The 15,291-nt window shown below is 37.2% G+C and overlaps 1 protein-coding gene across 6 annotated transcripts in view; it reads left to right on the top strand.

The window, feature by feature from the left end:
• BCLAF3 (BCLAF1 and THRAP3 family member 3) overlaps positions 1 to 15,291 on the top strand; it is a 56,628-nt gene that overhangs the window by 20,771 nt on the left and 20,566 nt on the right. For 5 of the 6 annotated variants that reach the window (XM_030304720.1, XM_030304717.1, XM_030304719.1 and 2 more), the window contains 4 exons: positions 7,091 to 7,266; positions 8,775 to 8,889; positions 9,600 to 9,663; positions 11,142 to 11,257. In XM_030304720.1, the coding sequence (XP_030160580.1) occupies positions 7,091 to 7,266; positions 8,775 to 8,889; positions 9,600 to 9,663; positions 11,142 to 11,257 (471 nt within the window). The remainder of the gene's footprint in view (positions 1 to 7,090; positions 7,267 to 8,774; positions 8,890 to 9,599; positions 9,664 to 11,141; positions 11,258 to 15,291) is intronic. The other variant, XM_032592280.1, reaches the window with a different exon arrangement.

The raw sequence follows: 15,291 nt of genomic DNA, 5'->3' as shown, positions 1-15,291 counted from the left end.
AATAGAGGGGAGAAATCACTGATAATTTTACTACCCTAGGACAGTTTTATTAATATTTTAGTACAGCTCCTTTGGTTTTTTTCTGTGTATACTTATACATGGTTGTCATAATACTGTATTTATAATTTTGTATCCTACTTCATATAATAAGTCTTCAATCATTTTGTACTATTATGTTTCCTACTAGTTCTTAACCTTAAAAGCACAAAAGCCGATGTAAGGATCAACTCTAAGGATGTTACCTTAAGCTTTTTTTCTTTCTAACATTATACTATGAAAATGTTCAAACATACAGAAAAGTTGAAAGAGTTGTATAGCAAATGCCTATATATCCACCACTGAGTGTTTATAATTAATATTTTACTCTACTTTCATGATCACATATCTGTCCGTTTATTCATCAATACTTCCATCTTATTTTTTCCATACATTTCAAAGTGAATTGTAGATACCAGTATACTCCCCTTTAAATACTTCATTATTTCATTTTTGTTCACATTTTTTCCCTTTGGAGGTAAAATTACAATCACATCACAAAAATCTTGATTTTTTTAAATAGAAGTAATGATACACCCATATTTAATAAGGAAGTTAAAAAATTAAAAGGGCACTTGTTGGGATGAGCCCTGAGTGTTGTATGTAAGCGATGGATCACAGGAATCTCCCCCACCCCAAAACCAAGAGCACACTGTATACACTGTATGTTAGCTAACTTGACAATAAATTATATTTTAAAAATACTAAAAAAAAAAAAAAAAAAGAATTGGCTTAGCACTTTTAAAGAATGCTAGAAATACCAATTTTGAGGGATTTCATTTCAATAGACCTCATTAGAAATATTAACAAGAGTTAATTTTATAATTTGATATTAAGAAATGCAAACTTGATTTTTGTCATGTGTCACCAGAAAATGAGCTTCCTAAAATTGCAGCTGCTGTATCACTTCTTTTGAATTTATAAACTGTAAGTTTGTGAAATTCATGACCTGTCAGCACTTGTTTGAACTACCTGACAAAGATCTGTAGGATGGCTTGTGTAATAAAGAGCTTACACTGCAAATCCTTTCTATTCAAAGATGAATAAATATATGCATTTTTCAGTATGATAATGCATAGACAACAAAATCTTTCTCTCTGATTATAATTATTGATGAATGGTTAAGTTGTGGAAGAGTTTTGTGGGGTTGGATTTAATTACGTATGGACTGATGAAGTATCCATAAAACAAAGGTAGTGTTTGAGGTGACTCAACAGAGTCATGTTCTCAACTATTAACATAACTTAGATTCTCCTCTGCTTGAAAATATTAAAATAATCATAGAGTAAGTAGAGAGATTTATTTGTTGGTTAAAATCTAGAGGGTTTATCCATTTTGGGGGAAATCGGAGATGGTTATTTTATGCATTTGTTTATTTTCTTAGCTTTGGTCACATAACGATGTATGTTCTTCCAGTTATCAATGTAGTTGAAAACATACATGATTGAGCTAGTGATTTTTCTAGGCTCCATTTGGTATCTAGAACGGCAGTAGGAGGACACTTGGTTGAATGTTCACTGCATAGTTAAAACTTCTGTTAACAAAGGCTACATTCTAGTGACCCACTTTGTCAGAAATTGCATCATCAGAGCTAGAAGCTACATATAAGTCATAATTATATGTTTGAAAATATAAGTTAAGGAGTCATAATATGAAAATTTATACGAATGCTATTATGAACTCCCAGCACTGTTGTGTACATCTTGAGGTCTTGAGGCAGATGAAGGAAGTGTTGGTTTAATGTTGGGCCAAGTAGGTGAGAGACTAAACCTTGCTCAGGCTAGGATGGAAGTGAGAAGGAGGAGGAGGGGATGCTTGTCTCTGGAGAAGAATAAGCTGGTGTGGATGGAGTTGAGGCTCCGTTGACCGCCCTGCATGCTGGTACTAGGCATCTAGGATGGGAAGGTTGGCTAGCAAAGTTGATGTTGGACTGAGTATATCAGTCACATTTGCATATAAGCGTTTTGTCCCCACCCCCGCTCCCCTCCACCAAGAGATACAGGAAGGGCCTCCCTACCCCATTCTGGTCTTTCCCCAGGTTTTTCCCCATTCTGAAGGGGGATGAGGTAGTTAATGGGCCCCAGAAGACATTGGAGCCCATATGCTGCTCTAAGGAAAGGGATGCCGCATGGGTGGAGGAACAACATGAAAAACCATAATAAGGATTGAAGGAAGGTAACCCAGTGACACAAGTTTACCTACCTATGATGGGTACCGTTCATCTGGAGGCAAAATAAGCTATGAGTGGAGATATTTTTGTGATAACACAAACCTGCTACCTCACTGTTAGGTATCACAAAAACTAAGGTTTCCTACCCCACTAATATTTCTTGTATACATTTTTAAAAATCAAAAATTAATTGAGAGAAGTTTCACTTTCATTATTATCTTTCACCCTAGCTTCTCTTAATGTCTCTTAAGGATCCTAGTATAAGAAGATGAACATTCTGTTTCAGGTTGGTGTGCATAGGTTTTTGTCTTCCAGTGGGTCCCTAAGCAGCTCTGTGACATTGGGCAGATCACTGGGCCATGCCTTTTGGGGCTCATATTAACCTGCAGTTCCTCCTGGCTCTACAACTTTGCTCCCATTGGCCATGTGTTGGTAACTATTGAAGCTGGGTTGACAGGCTCATCATAGGATTCTCTGAACTTTGGTATATATTTGAAATTTTATATTATAAAAAAGTGAAATACTTAAAATTTAAATTGGTCTAAATTAAGTTATAATTTTAAAATAAAAAGTTAGCCAAGAATGTTTAAAAAACACAGTTAAATTGGCCTCAGTTAGAATTTTCAAGTCTGTCATCTTTTTAGCTGAAACTCTCATTTCACATTGTCCAAGTTGTTTTCCACTTATCATTCATTCATTGAGCAGGTAATTTTTTTGAGGACCTACCTTCTCTGAGACAGCCTGTTAGGGTACTCTCAGACTATAAATCGGCATAGGATTGGATTTCTTCTCCACTGATCTACTAGACAATAGGGTGATGTTGGTAATACCATGACGCAGTGAATGACACACAAGGTGGGACTCAGATGATCCCAAGCTGGAGGATTCTGAGAAGGCTTCTTTTAGGAGTTGTTGGCACGTGAGCTAGGCTTCAAAGGTTTTCAACATTTGAAAAGGGAGATGAGATGAAAGACATTTTATTTTATTTTATTTTATTTGTTTTGAGAGAAGGGGAGGGGCAGAGAGGGAGAGAGAGAGAGAGAGAGAGAGAGAGAGAGAGAGAGAAATGCTCAAGCAGGCTGCGCACTGTCCACACAGAGACCGTGCGGAGCCTGACGTGGGGCTCGAACCCACAAACAGTGGTACCATGACCTGAGCTGAAACCAAGAGTCGGATGCTTAACCAACTGAGCCACCCAGTCACCCCGAGATGAAAGACATTTTATAAGTTAACAAAGACAGAAAGCACACAGGAACTTTGAGCTGTGGTTCCAAGCAGTAAGTGAAAGGGAATAGAGGGACGGGAGGCTGCAAAGGTAAGACTGCTACACTGCCTGATTTGACAGGATTAGCTGATGATCAGAGAGGGCAGGAAGCAGTTCTGGCTGCTGCAAGACTGCCTTGGAAGACACCTGTGAGGTGACTTGGAAGGACACTAGGGTTGGGGAGGCCAGTTAGGGTACTTATGAAAAGATAATGAGATGCTGAATTAAGGGAATTAGCAGTCTCCCTAACCCTTTACCCTCAATTCCAGAAAAGCTAAATGTCTTCTCAGGAAGACAGGAGCAAATGAATAATTGGGAAAGTGCTTTATAAACTCTAGGATGTCATACAAAATGTTAGTTCTTAGGAGAAAACTGAGAAAGGAAAACTTGATATGTGTCCCATGCACATTGTTGTATATTTAAAACTTCCAGAGGACAGGGGATTATCCATTAGTTTTGGTTGTTGTTGGGCTTTTTGTAATTATTGTTTTGCCATGCAGTTGTGTTTTTTAATGGACATTAACTGTGTACAAAGGAAATTAAGGTTTAATGTAGCTTTTTATGTTTTCCTCGTTATTATGCACAACACTCAGAACGTCGGAGGAAATACCCTTAGAGGAAAAGAAAAACGAGTGGGGTGTGGGGGAGAAAAGAGAGGAGCCTGGAAGATTTCATCAGACCAGTATCAGAAATAGTACTAGAATACAGGTGTTTGGCTATATTTTAATTTTTAAAACTGTCTAAAATGCATCTCAAATGAGAACATTTGGTCTTTTCAGTTTAACTACTTGTATTGGGAATATTTCTTGAAGTCATTAACTTTTTAATCAATATCTGTCTTAGGAAAAAGTAAGAAAGGAAAATGTGAACCAAGAGGTGATGAAATGTACAAATGTAAATGCCTAGAACATTTTGTGTTCCCCAGTTTCGGGAAGCCTTTTCTTATAGCAAAACTGTAATTGTTTTTAAGAGTAAAATTTCAATTTTAATATTTCCTAGGAAATGACAATTTTAACATTTTTTAGTTAAAAATCTTGCAGGATAAATTAATAGCAAATGTAAACACTAAAATTTCAGGAATTAAATATAGCTGTAAAGTATACCATAGCACTTCTAGGGATTGAGAGTTGGGCATGGAGTTATACCAGTAATTAACTTATAATAAGTTACAAGTAAATTTTATTTTATTTTTAATGTTTTTTATTTATTTTTGAGAGAGAGAATGGGAGTGGGGCAGAGAGAGGGAGGGAGACAGAATCCGAAGCAGGCTCCAGGCTCTGAACTGTCAGCACAGAGTCCAACGCGGGGCTCAAACTCACAAACCAGGAGATCATGACCTGAGCCGAAGTTACACACTTAACCGACTGAGCCATCCACGTGCCCCATCAAGTAAATTTTAATAATTACTTGGTGGAAAACTGGAAACCGTTATCAACTAGTTTCCTCATGGGAGAAACTGAGTCTGCAATACAAAATGTGATCAATTGATTTCCCCTTATGGACAGACCATTTTTATAGTTCTATTTGAACATCTTACTTTTCGCCTGTAAAGTGTTTTATTTAAAAAAATTTTTTTCAATGTTTATTTATTTTTGAGATACACAGAGTGTGGATCGGGGAGGGGCAGAGAGCGAAGGAGACACAGAATCCGAAGCAGGCTCCAGGTTCCGAGCTGTCAGCACAGAGTCTGACGCAGGCTTGAACTCACAGACAGTGAGATCATGACCTGAGCCGAAGTTGGACTCTTAACCCACTGAGCCACCCAGGCGCCCCTCTCCTGTAAAATATTTTTAAAAGCAATTTTGGGGGGGTATGGAACAGGCTTTTTGTACCGTGAAACACAGCATTTGTAATTCTTTGCTAGTAGAGGTTGTTATAGGGCCATTCTAGCTTCCAGTGTTTATCACTAATGTCTCTTAGCTTGTTATCAGATACCCAGTGGGAAGCTTGAAGCAAATTAGGAGGAAAGAAGAGAAATGGCTCTTCTAATGAAAGTCCTTCTGATGAATCAAGGAAACCTTAACAGTGGCATCAGCCTGCTGCATAATCACTTTTCCGGGGTTCTGCTTTGGCAGGGAGTTGTCTTGACAGTGCTGGTTTGAAAGCAGGGAGCATAGGTCATATGGAAGCCTTGCCTCTGATAAGTTAAAAATAGGCACTTAAACCATCTTATGAGAGAAGTTAAAAAATTTGAAGAATATCTGTAAGCCCCTGATTACCCTAGAGCGGTTTTATATATATGGCTGTTAAGTGACTTAAATAAGTAAATCCGTGCATGCATACACCCACATCCCAACATGTATCCATCTGATTGATATTTGTTATATGAAGAGGTATCATTTATTCAGTGGTGCTGCTATTATTTAAAACATATTTCAGGGCTCTCTTTCGGGTTTATCTTCATAGCCTATATAACATACTCATAAATAACCCCAGCACTTGTAAATCTCAATTCTTTGGGTAGTGAATATGATTTTTGGAAAGAGGCAAAAGCTATTTAGAGTTAAATGCAGAGGAGTAAGATGGGTGTAAGCTAATTAGTGCCATTTTGAGTCCAAAATGAGGTATAAATATAAAATAATGAGACATTTTCTTCTGTGACATATAATCTGCCTCCAGGCAAAGAATTTAAGAGTAGTTTTAAGTGAGAGCAGCTTTTTTGGAATTGTTTCCCATTATGACACTTGGAAGGATTATGTTCCTAGGAATACTCAGCCTCTGGGATGTAAACCAAAACAACCAAGACATCCGTTGTCTCAGTGTCATAGCGCCTTCCCCATAGGGCTATTGTAAAGATTAAATCAGATAATGTTCGCAAACAAGTTCTGAGCCCCTGTGTGTGGCTTGCAGTGAGCCCTCAATAATTGTTAGCTGTATGTCATAATCATGACTTGATAATGATGCCTAAAGGTCAAGAGAGCTTGTAATACAAGTTACAAAGATTCAGAAAGCATTAAAGGGTAACATAGCTGAGGTTATATAATAAATGGTAGCATTTCTTTAAGGATACATTTAGGGTGAACACTGTAATCGGTTCTAATGATCATAACTTTGCTAACAACTAAGATTATTTGCTGCCAGTTTAGTGAGATTCTGTAATTGATTCATCTCAACAGAATTTGATTTCAAAATACCAAGTTTCTCATGACTGATACAGAGCTATAAGAATTTTTATGAAGGCAAAGAAGTTATTATGTTTAATAGCAGCTTTTAAAGTGTGGTAGAACTTCAAGATAGTATAAGCTTGCTGGATTTATAATTTTATAGACATTTGGGAGTAGAAAATAATCTAATTGATTATTTTTTTGCACACTGACCTTTGATGCCTTGCTGTATTTTTTTAGGTAAAAATTGTTTAACTTAGAATGTTGAGGATTTTATTATTAAAGTGGCAAATATTTAATGATCTCTGATTGAAAAGGAGAACTCAAACTCATGCATCTGTAGCTATTTTCTCCTGCGCATTATTGCACATGTTTTATGGCATACAGTTTAATGCCTTAATTATAAGAAAAGATAAACATCCTTTTAGTTTTATAGCTATCTTGATTAATTTTTAATAAGTTTTTTTCTCAGTAAAATAGTTTCAAATTTAGTTAAACATTTACAAATTATTCTAGGGTTGCTTCTAGCTATTCCACAGAGAGACAGATGTCACATGATTTGGTTGCTGTTGGCAGGAAAAGTGAGAACTTTCATCCAGTGTTTGAACATCTTGACTCAACTCAGAATACTGAAAACAAACCTACAGGAGAATTTGCTCAGGAAATCATAACTATAATCCATCAAGTTAAAGGTTGGTATATCTTGCACATACATTAGGGATAACACAAAAATAATGTACTGGCTTTTCACAAGGTATAGGTAAATATCTGTGATATAGTAAGAGTAATTAATATTTCATTATAAATTTGATCATTATTAAGGAACTCTGTTGTAGAGAGTGTAAGGTATTAATTCAAGCCTAGTTCTTCATGTGTTGTTCCAATAACCTGGTACTTTCACTCATAGTAGATTACAATCTGAAAGGGAGACGTTGGCTGCTGCAAGAGACAGGCCTACTGACAGCAGCAAGAAACATTAACTGAAAACCAAACAAGATGGAGGAAGCAATAAACACCACATATGAAACTTGACAAACTCAAGAACTCTGGAAGTCTAGGTCTTTTGGTGATGTTCTTAAAGCCCCCTGAGGGCATTACTAGGACTTTGTGCCATAAGGATGAATGTGAAGTGATTGAAAGAAGATTCCAGTTCGATTTGGCATACTTGATGACATCAAGGATTTGCATAATAAATACTTTGAATATCTGCAGTAAATTGTTTTGTTTTAGCTTCTGGCCAATTTCCATTAATTGAAAATTTCAGTCAGGTGGAACAACTTACTTCATTGTTGCTGCATAATAAAGCAGGCATGGGAATAATAAACTGGAGACCTTCAAGAATTTCAAAATTTTTATTTTCTATTTCTTACTGGACAATTGCACTGATTTTTTTTTTTACCTTCATGAAACATGTTTTGAAAATGAGTTATTTTCTCTGCATCCCTCAAACTAAGGCATATATTTACTTTGAAGCATGCGTTTTGTCTGAAACAGTTCACCTTCTCAGTTCCAGCCCCTCTCACCCAAAGGAAGTATGATTCTTGGCAGAAAGGGAGCTGGTATTGCAGAAAAATCCAGGAGATTGTCCCAGAACAGGAACAGTAAGTTAGGGAAAAGGTTTGCTTAAATACCATTCTGATGGGTGAAGTGTATTCTCTTTCTCTCTATCCTGTTAAAAGCCGTGTAGCATAGCTGATTTCAGAATGTCTTCATGAACTTCAGTTAATGTTAATTAAAGTAGAATGGCAGTAGGACTCTTTCTGGGATATGTAAACAACGTTTAGCGTTTGTTCAGAATTTTCTGATGTTTCAGGGTTGTTCTTGAGTTATTTTTTACTCTAGGCCAACTATAAAACTCTGTACCGTCTTTACTTCCCAGCAGAGTAAGGTCTTATCTGGGAGAAGGAAGGTTCTCACTTTGAGAGAGCCACACTATCTTTTCCCCCCAGCAAATCAGCAGACATGTCCAATAGGAACAGAATCCTTAGGTTCATAAGTCAGGCCTTTTTTACTGTTGCTTAGACTTGGGAAACCATGTGAGAGCTACAAATTAGTCTGTGGAGTAAGTTTGGGTCCCACATATTTTCAAGAGAAAACAGGTTGGACGTTTTTTAACAGTCCCTTCTTCCTGTGCTTATATGTAATCTTTTAAGCGGAATCAGTTTTACACTGAGATAAAACTATTTGTTTCCTTTTTCAGCAAATTATTTTCCATCACCTGACATTACTCTACATGAGCGTTTTTCAAAAATGCGAGATACACACGCTGCAGATGTAAATGAAGTTAAATCGAATTCAGATCCAGAAATTCACAGGTAATGATTGATTATTGTATGCCCATTTAACTCATCGGAATAAGCCTCAGAACATATTTGGGAAGGTGCTGCCTTCTGGGCTTGCTGTAGACTCTAGGACAGCATTTCCTACCCAAAAGCAGGACTGACCCAGGCAGGTACTGGGTCAGTGCACTTGGATGGAATAGGTTGTATTAAAGCCATTGATTAGCAGTGTCTAAATGTGGAGGACTTTGACAATCTTTACCTACCTAACTTTGATTCTGCTGTGTCTATAGTAATTGCCTACTGAAGTTATCACTGGAAGAATGAAAGACAATTGTCGAGCCATTGAAATCATGGGTTGCTTCATGTGGTCAGAAATGGCTGTTCTGAGGGCAGCCGGATGAAAACCTATGCCTTCTTCTGCTGGCACCTGTCTGAGCAGGTGGTGTGCCCTGTCTTGCGAGCTGAGCTGAATCAATGTTAGAATGAAGTAGATCACCGGAGCAAAGTTTAAGGTTACCCAGGCTAGTGATTTGAGAACCGCTAAGGCATCACTGTGATGTTGTTCACAGGATATGTATGTCCTGGGAGACTGACATGTACATGAAAACCCACCTGGTAGCACGTTTCTTTTGCATCCTCCAGGACATACCAGTTTTATTTCAAATTCCATTCCGTAGTAATGGAATCAAGGTATCAGTGTATAAACATAATTATTTAATTGTAATATGCCTTTATTATTTTAGGAGAATAGATATGTCTTTGGCTGAGCTTCAGAATAAACAAACAATGGTATATGAATCAGAACAGGTAAGTGAATACAATTTTTGATGAAAGACTGTCCTATTGTTGGCATATTGATGGAAAAGGGAACTGGTAATTGGGAGTAAAAAAAAAGGAGTTAAAGTAGATGAGAAAGAAGGATTGAGACTCAGGAACCTGAAATTTACAAAGCTCTCCAAGTGATTCTAACTTGGCCAGGTTGCAGAGAGAACACTGACAAAAGACAAAAATATTCCCTAAGAGAGACAATCCCTAAGGGTAACAGCTTTGTAAAATTGACATATAGTTACAATGTTTAATATTCCTTCCAAAACTTAACACTATAAGGCTTGTGGAAAGTATATTTGATACCTACATTTTTTCCAAAGCAGTCACGTGGAGTATTTTTTTTAAATTGTATGTGGAATGAATGCAGAGGAACTTACTTTCATTTGATATTGTCCTTCTGCTTACTGTAGAATATATGAAAAATTCTGTGGAATATGAACTAGCGAAATAATGGAAGTAATACTGATTTTTTTTATTGCCACACATTGAATTTCTACCCAACATTTCCTCAACCCCCCCCATTTCTTTACTAATTAGAAAAACTCTCTTAACTAGTTGGGGGGGAGGGGAAGAAAACTGGCTCTCGTTTTAGAAGTATATCAAGTTCTAAAAGAACTGCTAATTTATTCATTGAGAGTAAAATGTTTTTGTAGAGGAAGGATTTTAATACACTTCTGATAGAATATGTAATTTTTTTCACTTGTGAATGGTTACAGTTTTTATTGAACTTATAGAGATAGCATTTATTGAATAAATGCTATTTTCAGAAAATTTCTATTCATCAAAATACTGTAATCAACCCATAGGAAATTTGAAAAATCACCTCTAATTCAACCACTTAACACAAAATATCATTTGATCATCTTTTCTTGTAGTCTTACATCTGGCATTTTAACGTAGCCACTATCATAAGAAATGTAGTTTTAGAGGCTCTTCTTTTTACTTAATAATACTGCTTTTATGTAAAATCTCTGAGCTCCCCCATGACTTTTTATGATTGAGGCTTTTTAAGTTTTAATTAACTTTTCTCAGTAATTGTGGGTTTTTTTCACGTTGACTTCCACATAGTCTACATTAACCATAATTCAAATGCTTGTACATTATTACTTTGACTTAAATTTACCATAAAATCATTCTCCCCTTCTCCTTTAAATTTATTTTACATTTAAGTTGCTCTTATTTTTTGATGATTTTTAATATAGCACTTTGGATATATTTGGGTAGATAGCCTTTTCTTTGGGATAGACCCTCAGAAGTGGGATTCCTGGTTCATTGTTATGAACTTTTCTGTCTGTGCATTGTCAATTGTGTCTCAAAATATTTTAATCAATTTACACTACCATTAGGATGAATATAAGGTAACTTATTTAGGACTTTTACTTAAGGTTCTTAATAGATACGGTCTTTGTGCAACTAACAGTAATGTGAATGGTTTGTCTTCTGTCAAAATTCCTCAGACTCTGGTCAAAATAATAGACCCAAATGACCTACGACATGACATTGAAAGAAGGAGAAAAGAACGGTTACAGAATGAAGATGAGCACATTTTTCACATAGCTAGTGCTGCAGAGAGGTAATCAGTAGATGAAAAACATCCTATTATCAGGGAGCTTTTGGTTTTAGCATATTTTTCAATTTTTGTGTGTGATGATTTTCATTTTAGTGTAGGGATTTGATCCTTCAAATCTATTTTATATGTTTAAGTGAAATCTATTAAAATGTTTCAAAGCTATTCAGTGATCATTGTATTCTGTTTGACTGAAACAACAAAAACTAAGGGGTAGGTGAGTATATGAGGTCTTTGTAATTCTAGAAAAGAGTGTAATGGCTCTTTGAATATTAGCAGGCACCAGGACCTGCAAGTTTATGGACTTGCATGTAACAGTTTATGGACTGTTTGGCTCAATCTCTTTGAAACTCTGACACGTTCTGCCCTTTAGATTCTGGTACTCTCTGAATATTACAGAATTTCCTGAGGTCAGTACAATTCTCTTTTAGAACTCTTCGTGGATGTCTGTCCATGAAGCAGAGGCAGGGGTATTAGAAAATGGAGGAGATAGGAGTTGGAATCCCACCTCTGCCATTTGACAAGCTGCATGCTCGTAGGCAAACTGGCTTAGTTTCTGGAGCCTTCTCCTCTATAAAATGAGAAGAACTAATTTATGATGTGGACAGGTTAGAAATATTAAATGAACTGCCACATGCGAAGTACTTATGCCATGTATGGCAAATTGATTGTCAGTACATTGTTGTTTTTCTTTCCCAACTCTGTACTTTTTTGGGGGCTCTGAGTATTTTTAGATTGACCCCAGTTTATGTCTAGTTCTAAAAACTATGTGGAATTCGTGGCAACCCTGGGACCCCATATGATTATGAGGTATAATTGAAGAGGACAAAATTTCCAGTTCACCCAAGGGTCTTCAAACCGTTTGGATCTCTTAGAAAGTAGGAATGTATGAATAGGAAGGGCCAGTGCTAATTCCATTTCCATATTCCTTAGTGTCAAATTGACTAGACTTTTACGTCAAGTCTGTGGCTAACTTGGTCTTAGTCAAAATACATGGAGCTTGTTTAAAACTGGACGTTATGCTGACAATAAGTTTGGGACTAATTAAAAGATAGCAAACTGTGTGTTGGGGCATATAAAACAACTGAAAATAAAATCATTAAAATCTCGTCCCTTGCTAGGTGAAAGTCTCCAGTTTCTTAATATGACATGGTATGACTGTGCTCTTTAGTGACACAAGCTCCTGTCATGCTTGTCTTGACTCAGCAAGTGTAAGAAACTCAGTGTGCCAGGAAAGAGGATTTTAAAAACAGATTTAAGATAATCAGCATTTTATAAAAACCATGCTTTAATGCTTTAGAATATATCTTCCCCCTTTGAGATGAGAAAGGGCTCGAGCACTGGAGTTACACCTAAATTCAACACCTGGCTCTGTAGACACCTAGCTATGTGACTGATCTTAGGCAAGTTATTTAATCTTTGTTTCCTCATATGTAAACTAGAGGTGAGAATTACACTTACCTCACGGCGGTGGTGAAGATTAACTAAAGCGACGGGTGTGAGGTGCAGAGTAGCTCATCAGCATTAAGTATTATGATGTTAGCTTTGGAGGCTATGTAGAGCATGCCAAGATGTCTTTCTGCAGAATGTCTTTTGCTGGCTGTGTTGGAATATTTTATTTTTATTGGATGGCTGGTGCGGCATAGGGGAGCCGTGAGGGTTTGGTTTTTTGTAATTGAGCTATTGCTTGCCATAACATTCACCCTTTGAAAGTAAAAAATTTAGTAGTTTTTAGTATATTCACGAAGCTCTGCAGTTGTCACCACTGTCTAATTCCAAAACATTTTCATCGCTCCAAAAAGAAGCCCTGTAAGCATTAGTTGTCATTCCCTATTTCTCCTCCCCCCTAGCCCTTGGCAGCCACTTTCTGTCTCTGTGGATTGTCCTTTTCTTGATGTTTCATATAAATGCAGTCATATAATGTGAGGCCTTTCGTGACTGACTTCTTTCATGTAGCGTGTTGTTTGCAGCACTCCTGCATGTCATAGCATGAATATTCCTTTTATGGCCGAGTGATAGTCCATTGTATGTATGGATAACCACGTTTTGTTGATCCATTCACCGGGGGCTGGACATTTGGGTTCTTTTCCACTTTTTGGCTGTGGTGAATTATGAGGCTGTGAACGTTCACGTGCAGGTTTTTGTGCAGACCTATGTTTTCACATCTCTTGGGTAGATATACTTAGGATTGGAATTGTTGAGTCATATGATAACTCTGTGTGTAACTTTTTGATGAACTACCATTGTGTTCCACAATGGCTGCCTCATTTTACATCTTCACCAGCAGTGTATGAGGGTTCTAGTTTCTTCACATCCTCACCAGCACTTGTTATTTATTGTTCATCTTTCTTGAAAGGAGTGACTTAGAAAAAAATGATTTAGAACCTTTAACTTTATCCTAATTCGATTTCATTCTTAAAATAAGAAAAAGCATTTGAGTTTATCCTTTTGTCTTAGAAATTCAGTCTTTGAAGTTGACCTCAGTAATATTTTTGCAGAAATCGTTTTAGGCATCTCAGTGTTTAGATTTGTGTAGAAATTCAGAAGAAATGAAATATGAAATCATGAAGCACAAGATGTAGCAATTTCCCACCTGTGTGATCTTTTTGCCCCTCAAACAGTTATATGCAGACTCTGTGTCTGTGTTTCCTCACCACTGTATCCCCACTGCCTTGAACTCAACTCAGAGCTGTTGAATGAGTGAAGACTTTGCAAAGAAGTAGATAGGACAGAGGATACTTACACTGTGACACATTTAAACCTTGATTGCTATTTATTCCCTAATACCTTAGGTAATCTTTCCCAAGCAAGCCTAACACTAAGACATTCTGTCTCGTCTCGAAGACCATGTTCTCTTTTTTTTTCTCCCTACTTCTGACCAATCTCTTACTCTAACATCTCCATGTCTTCTCCTGACCCACTATTTCTCCCTCTTATAACCAGCATTCCTAAGTTCCATACAGTGCTACCAAGGTGTTGTGCTGCAATGTGCATGCATTGGCATGGTGTGTGTGGGATAAAGCAGCTTCAAAATAGAATCGATAGACTTTGAGTGGACGTCAGGCTGCAGAGATTTTCCTTTTAGCTACACGGCGTACAGAAAACATACAGTGAAGAGGTATACACAAAGTCCTTGTCCTTGTCAAGCTTACGGTTTAATGGTAGGAAAAATAAATACCTACATGTTGACGAGTGAAAGGTGAAAATAAGGCAGAAGAAGAAATTTAATAGAACAGAGTGATACGTGTGGTGTGATTTTATCTAGGGTGGTTATGGAATGCACGTAGGATTTCTTTTTTTAATTGAGCAGGGATGTGAATTAAGTGAAGGAGTTAGGGAATTAGTAAGGTTTTTTGAGGGGATAGTATTTTAAGGAGGGAACAACAAAGGCAAAGAGGCTCAGGCAGGATCACGCTTACTCTTGTTTAAGGAATAGAAAGAAAAAAAAAAAAAAAAAACCAAAAAACAAAAAACAAACAAAACAGAAAGCAGGCCAATGAGGTTATAACCCGGTGGGAAAAGAAGAGAGTAAGTAGATGAGGCCAAACTGCAGAGGACTTTGGAGGACGTGAGGACTCAGTATTTTACTTTGAGATTATGAAACATTTTGGGTTCTAACTCAAGAAGAAATATAATCTCATTTAAATTTTAAAAGATTCACCCCAGTTGCTGGGTAGAGAATGGACTGTAAGAGCAGGAGAAACATTATTTCTTTCTCATGTAGAAAGAGAGTCCAGTCAGGACGTCAGAGCATGGTAGGTAGGGTGGATCCATCAGGAAACCAGCCTCCTTAGATCCTGCTCCTCAGATATCCTCTGCACATGGCGTCTGCCTCATGGTCCAGAATGGGTGTTTGTGCCCAAGCCGTCATGTTCGTCTTCTCGCCTTTTCTTTAAAAACCTCCTGGAATTTTCACATGCCACTTCAGCACCATTGGTCAAAATTTAGTCCCGTGGCCATGCCTTGCTGCAGGCAGTCTGGGAAGTAGTTTCTTCAACGTGCACACTCATTTGCCTGGTCACAAAACAGATATCAAAGGG

Source organism: Lynx canadensis, chromosome X (assembly GCF_007474595.2).
Source record: "Lynx canadensis isolate LIC74 chromosome X, mLynCan4.pri.v2, whole genome shotgun sequence".
NCBI lineage: Eukaryota > Metazoa > Chordata > Mammalia > Carnivora > Felidae > Lynx > Lynx canadensis.
This window is presented reverse-complemented; position numbering and strand designations above follow the sequence as displayed.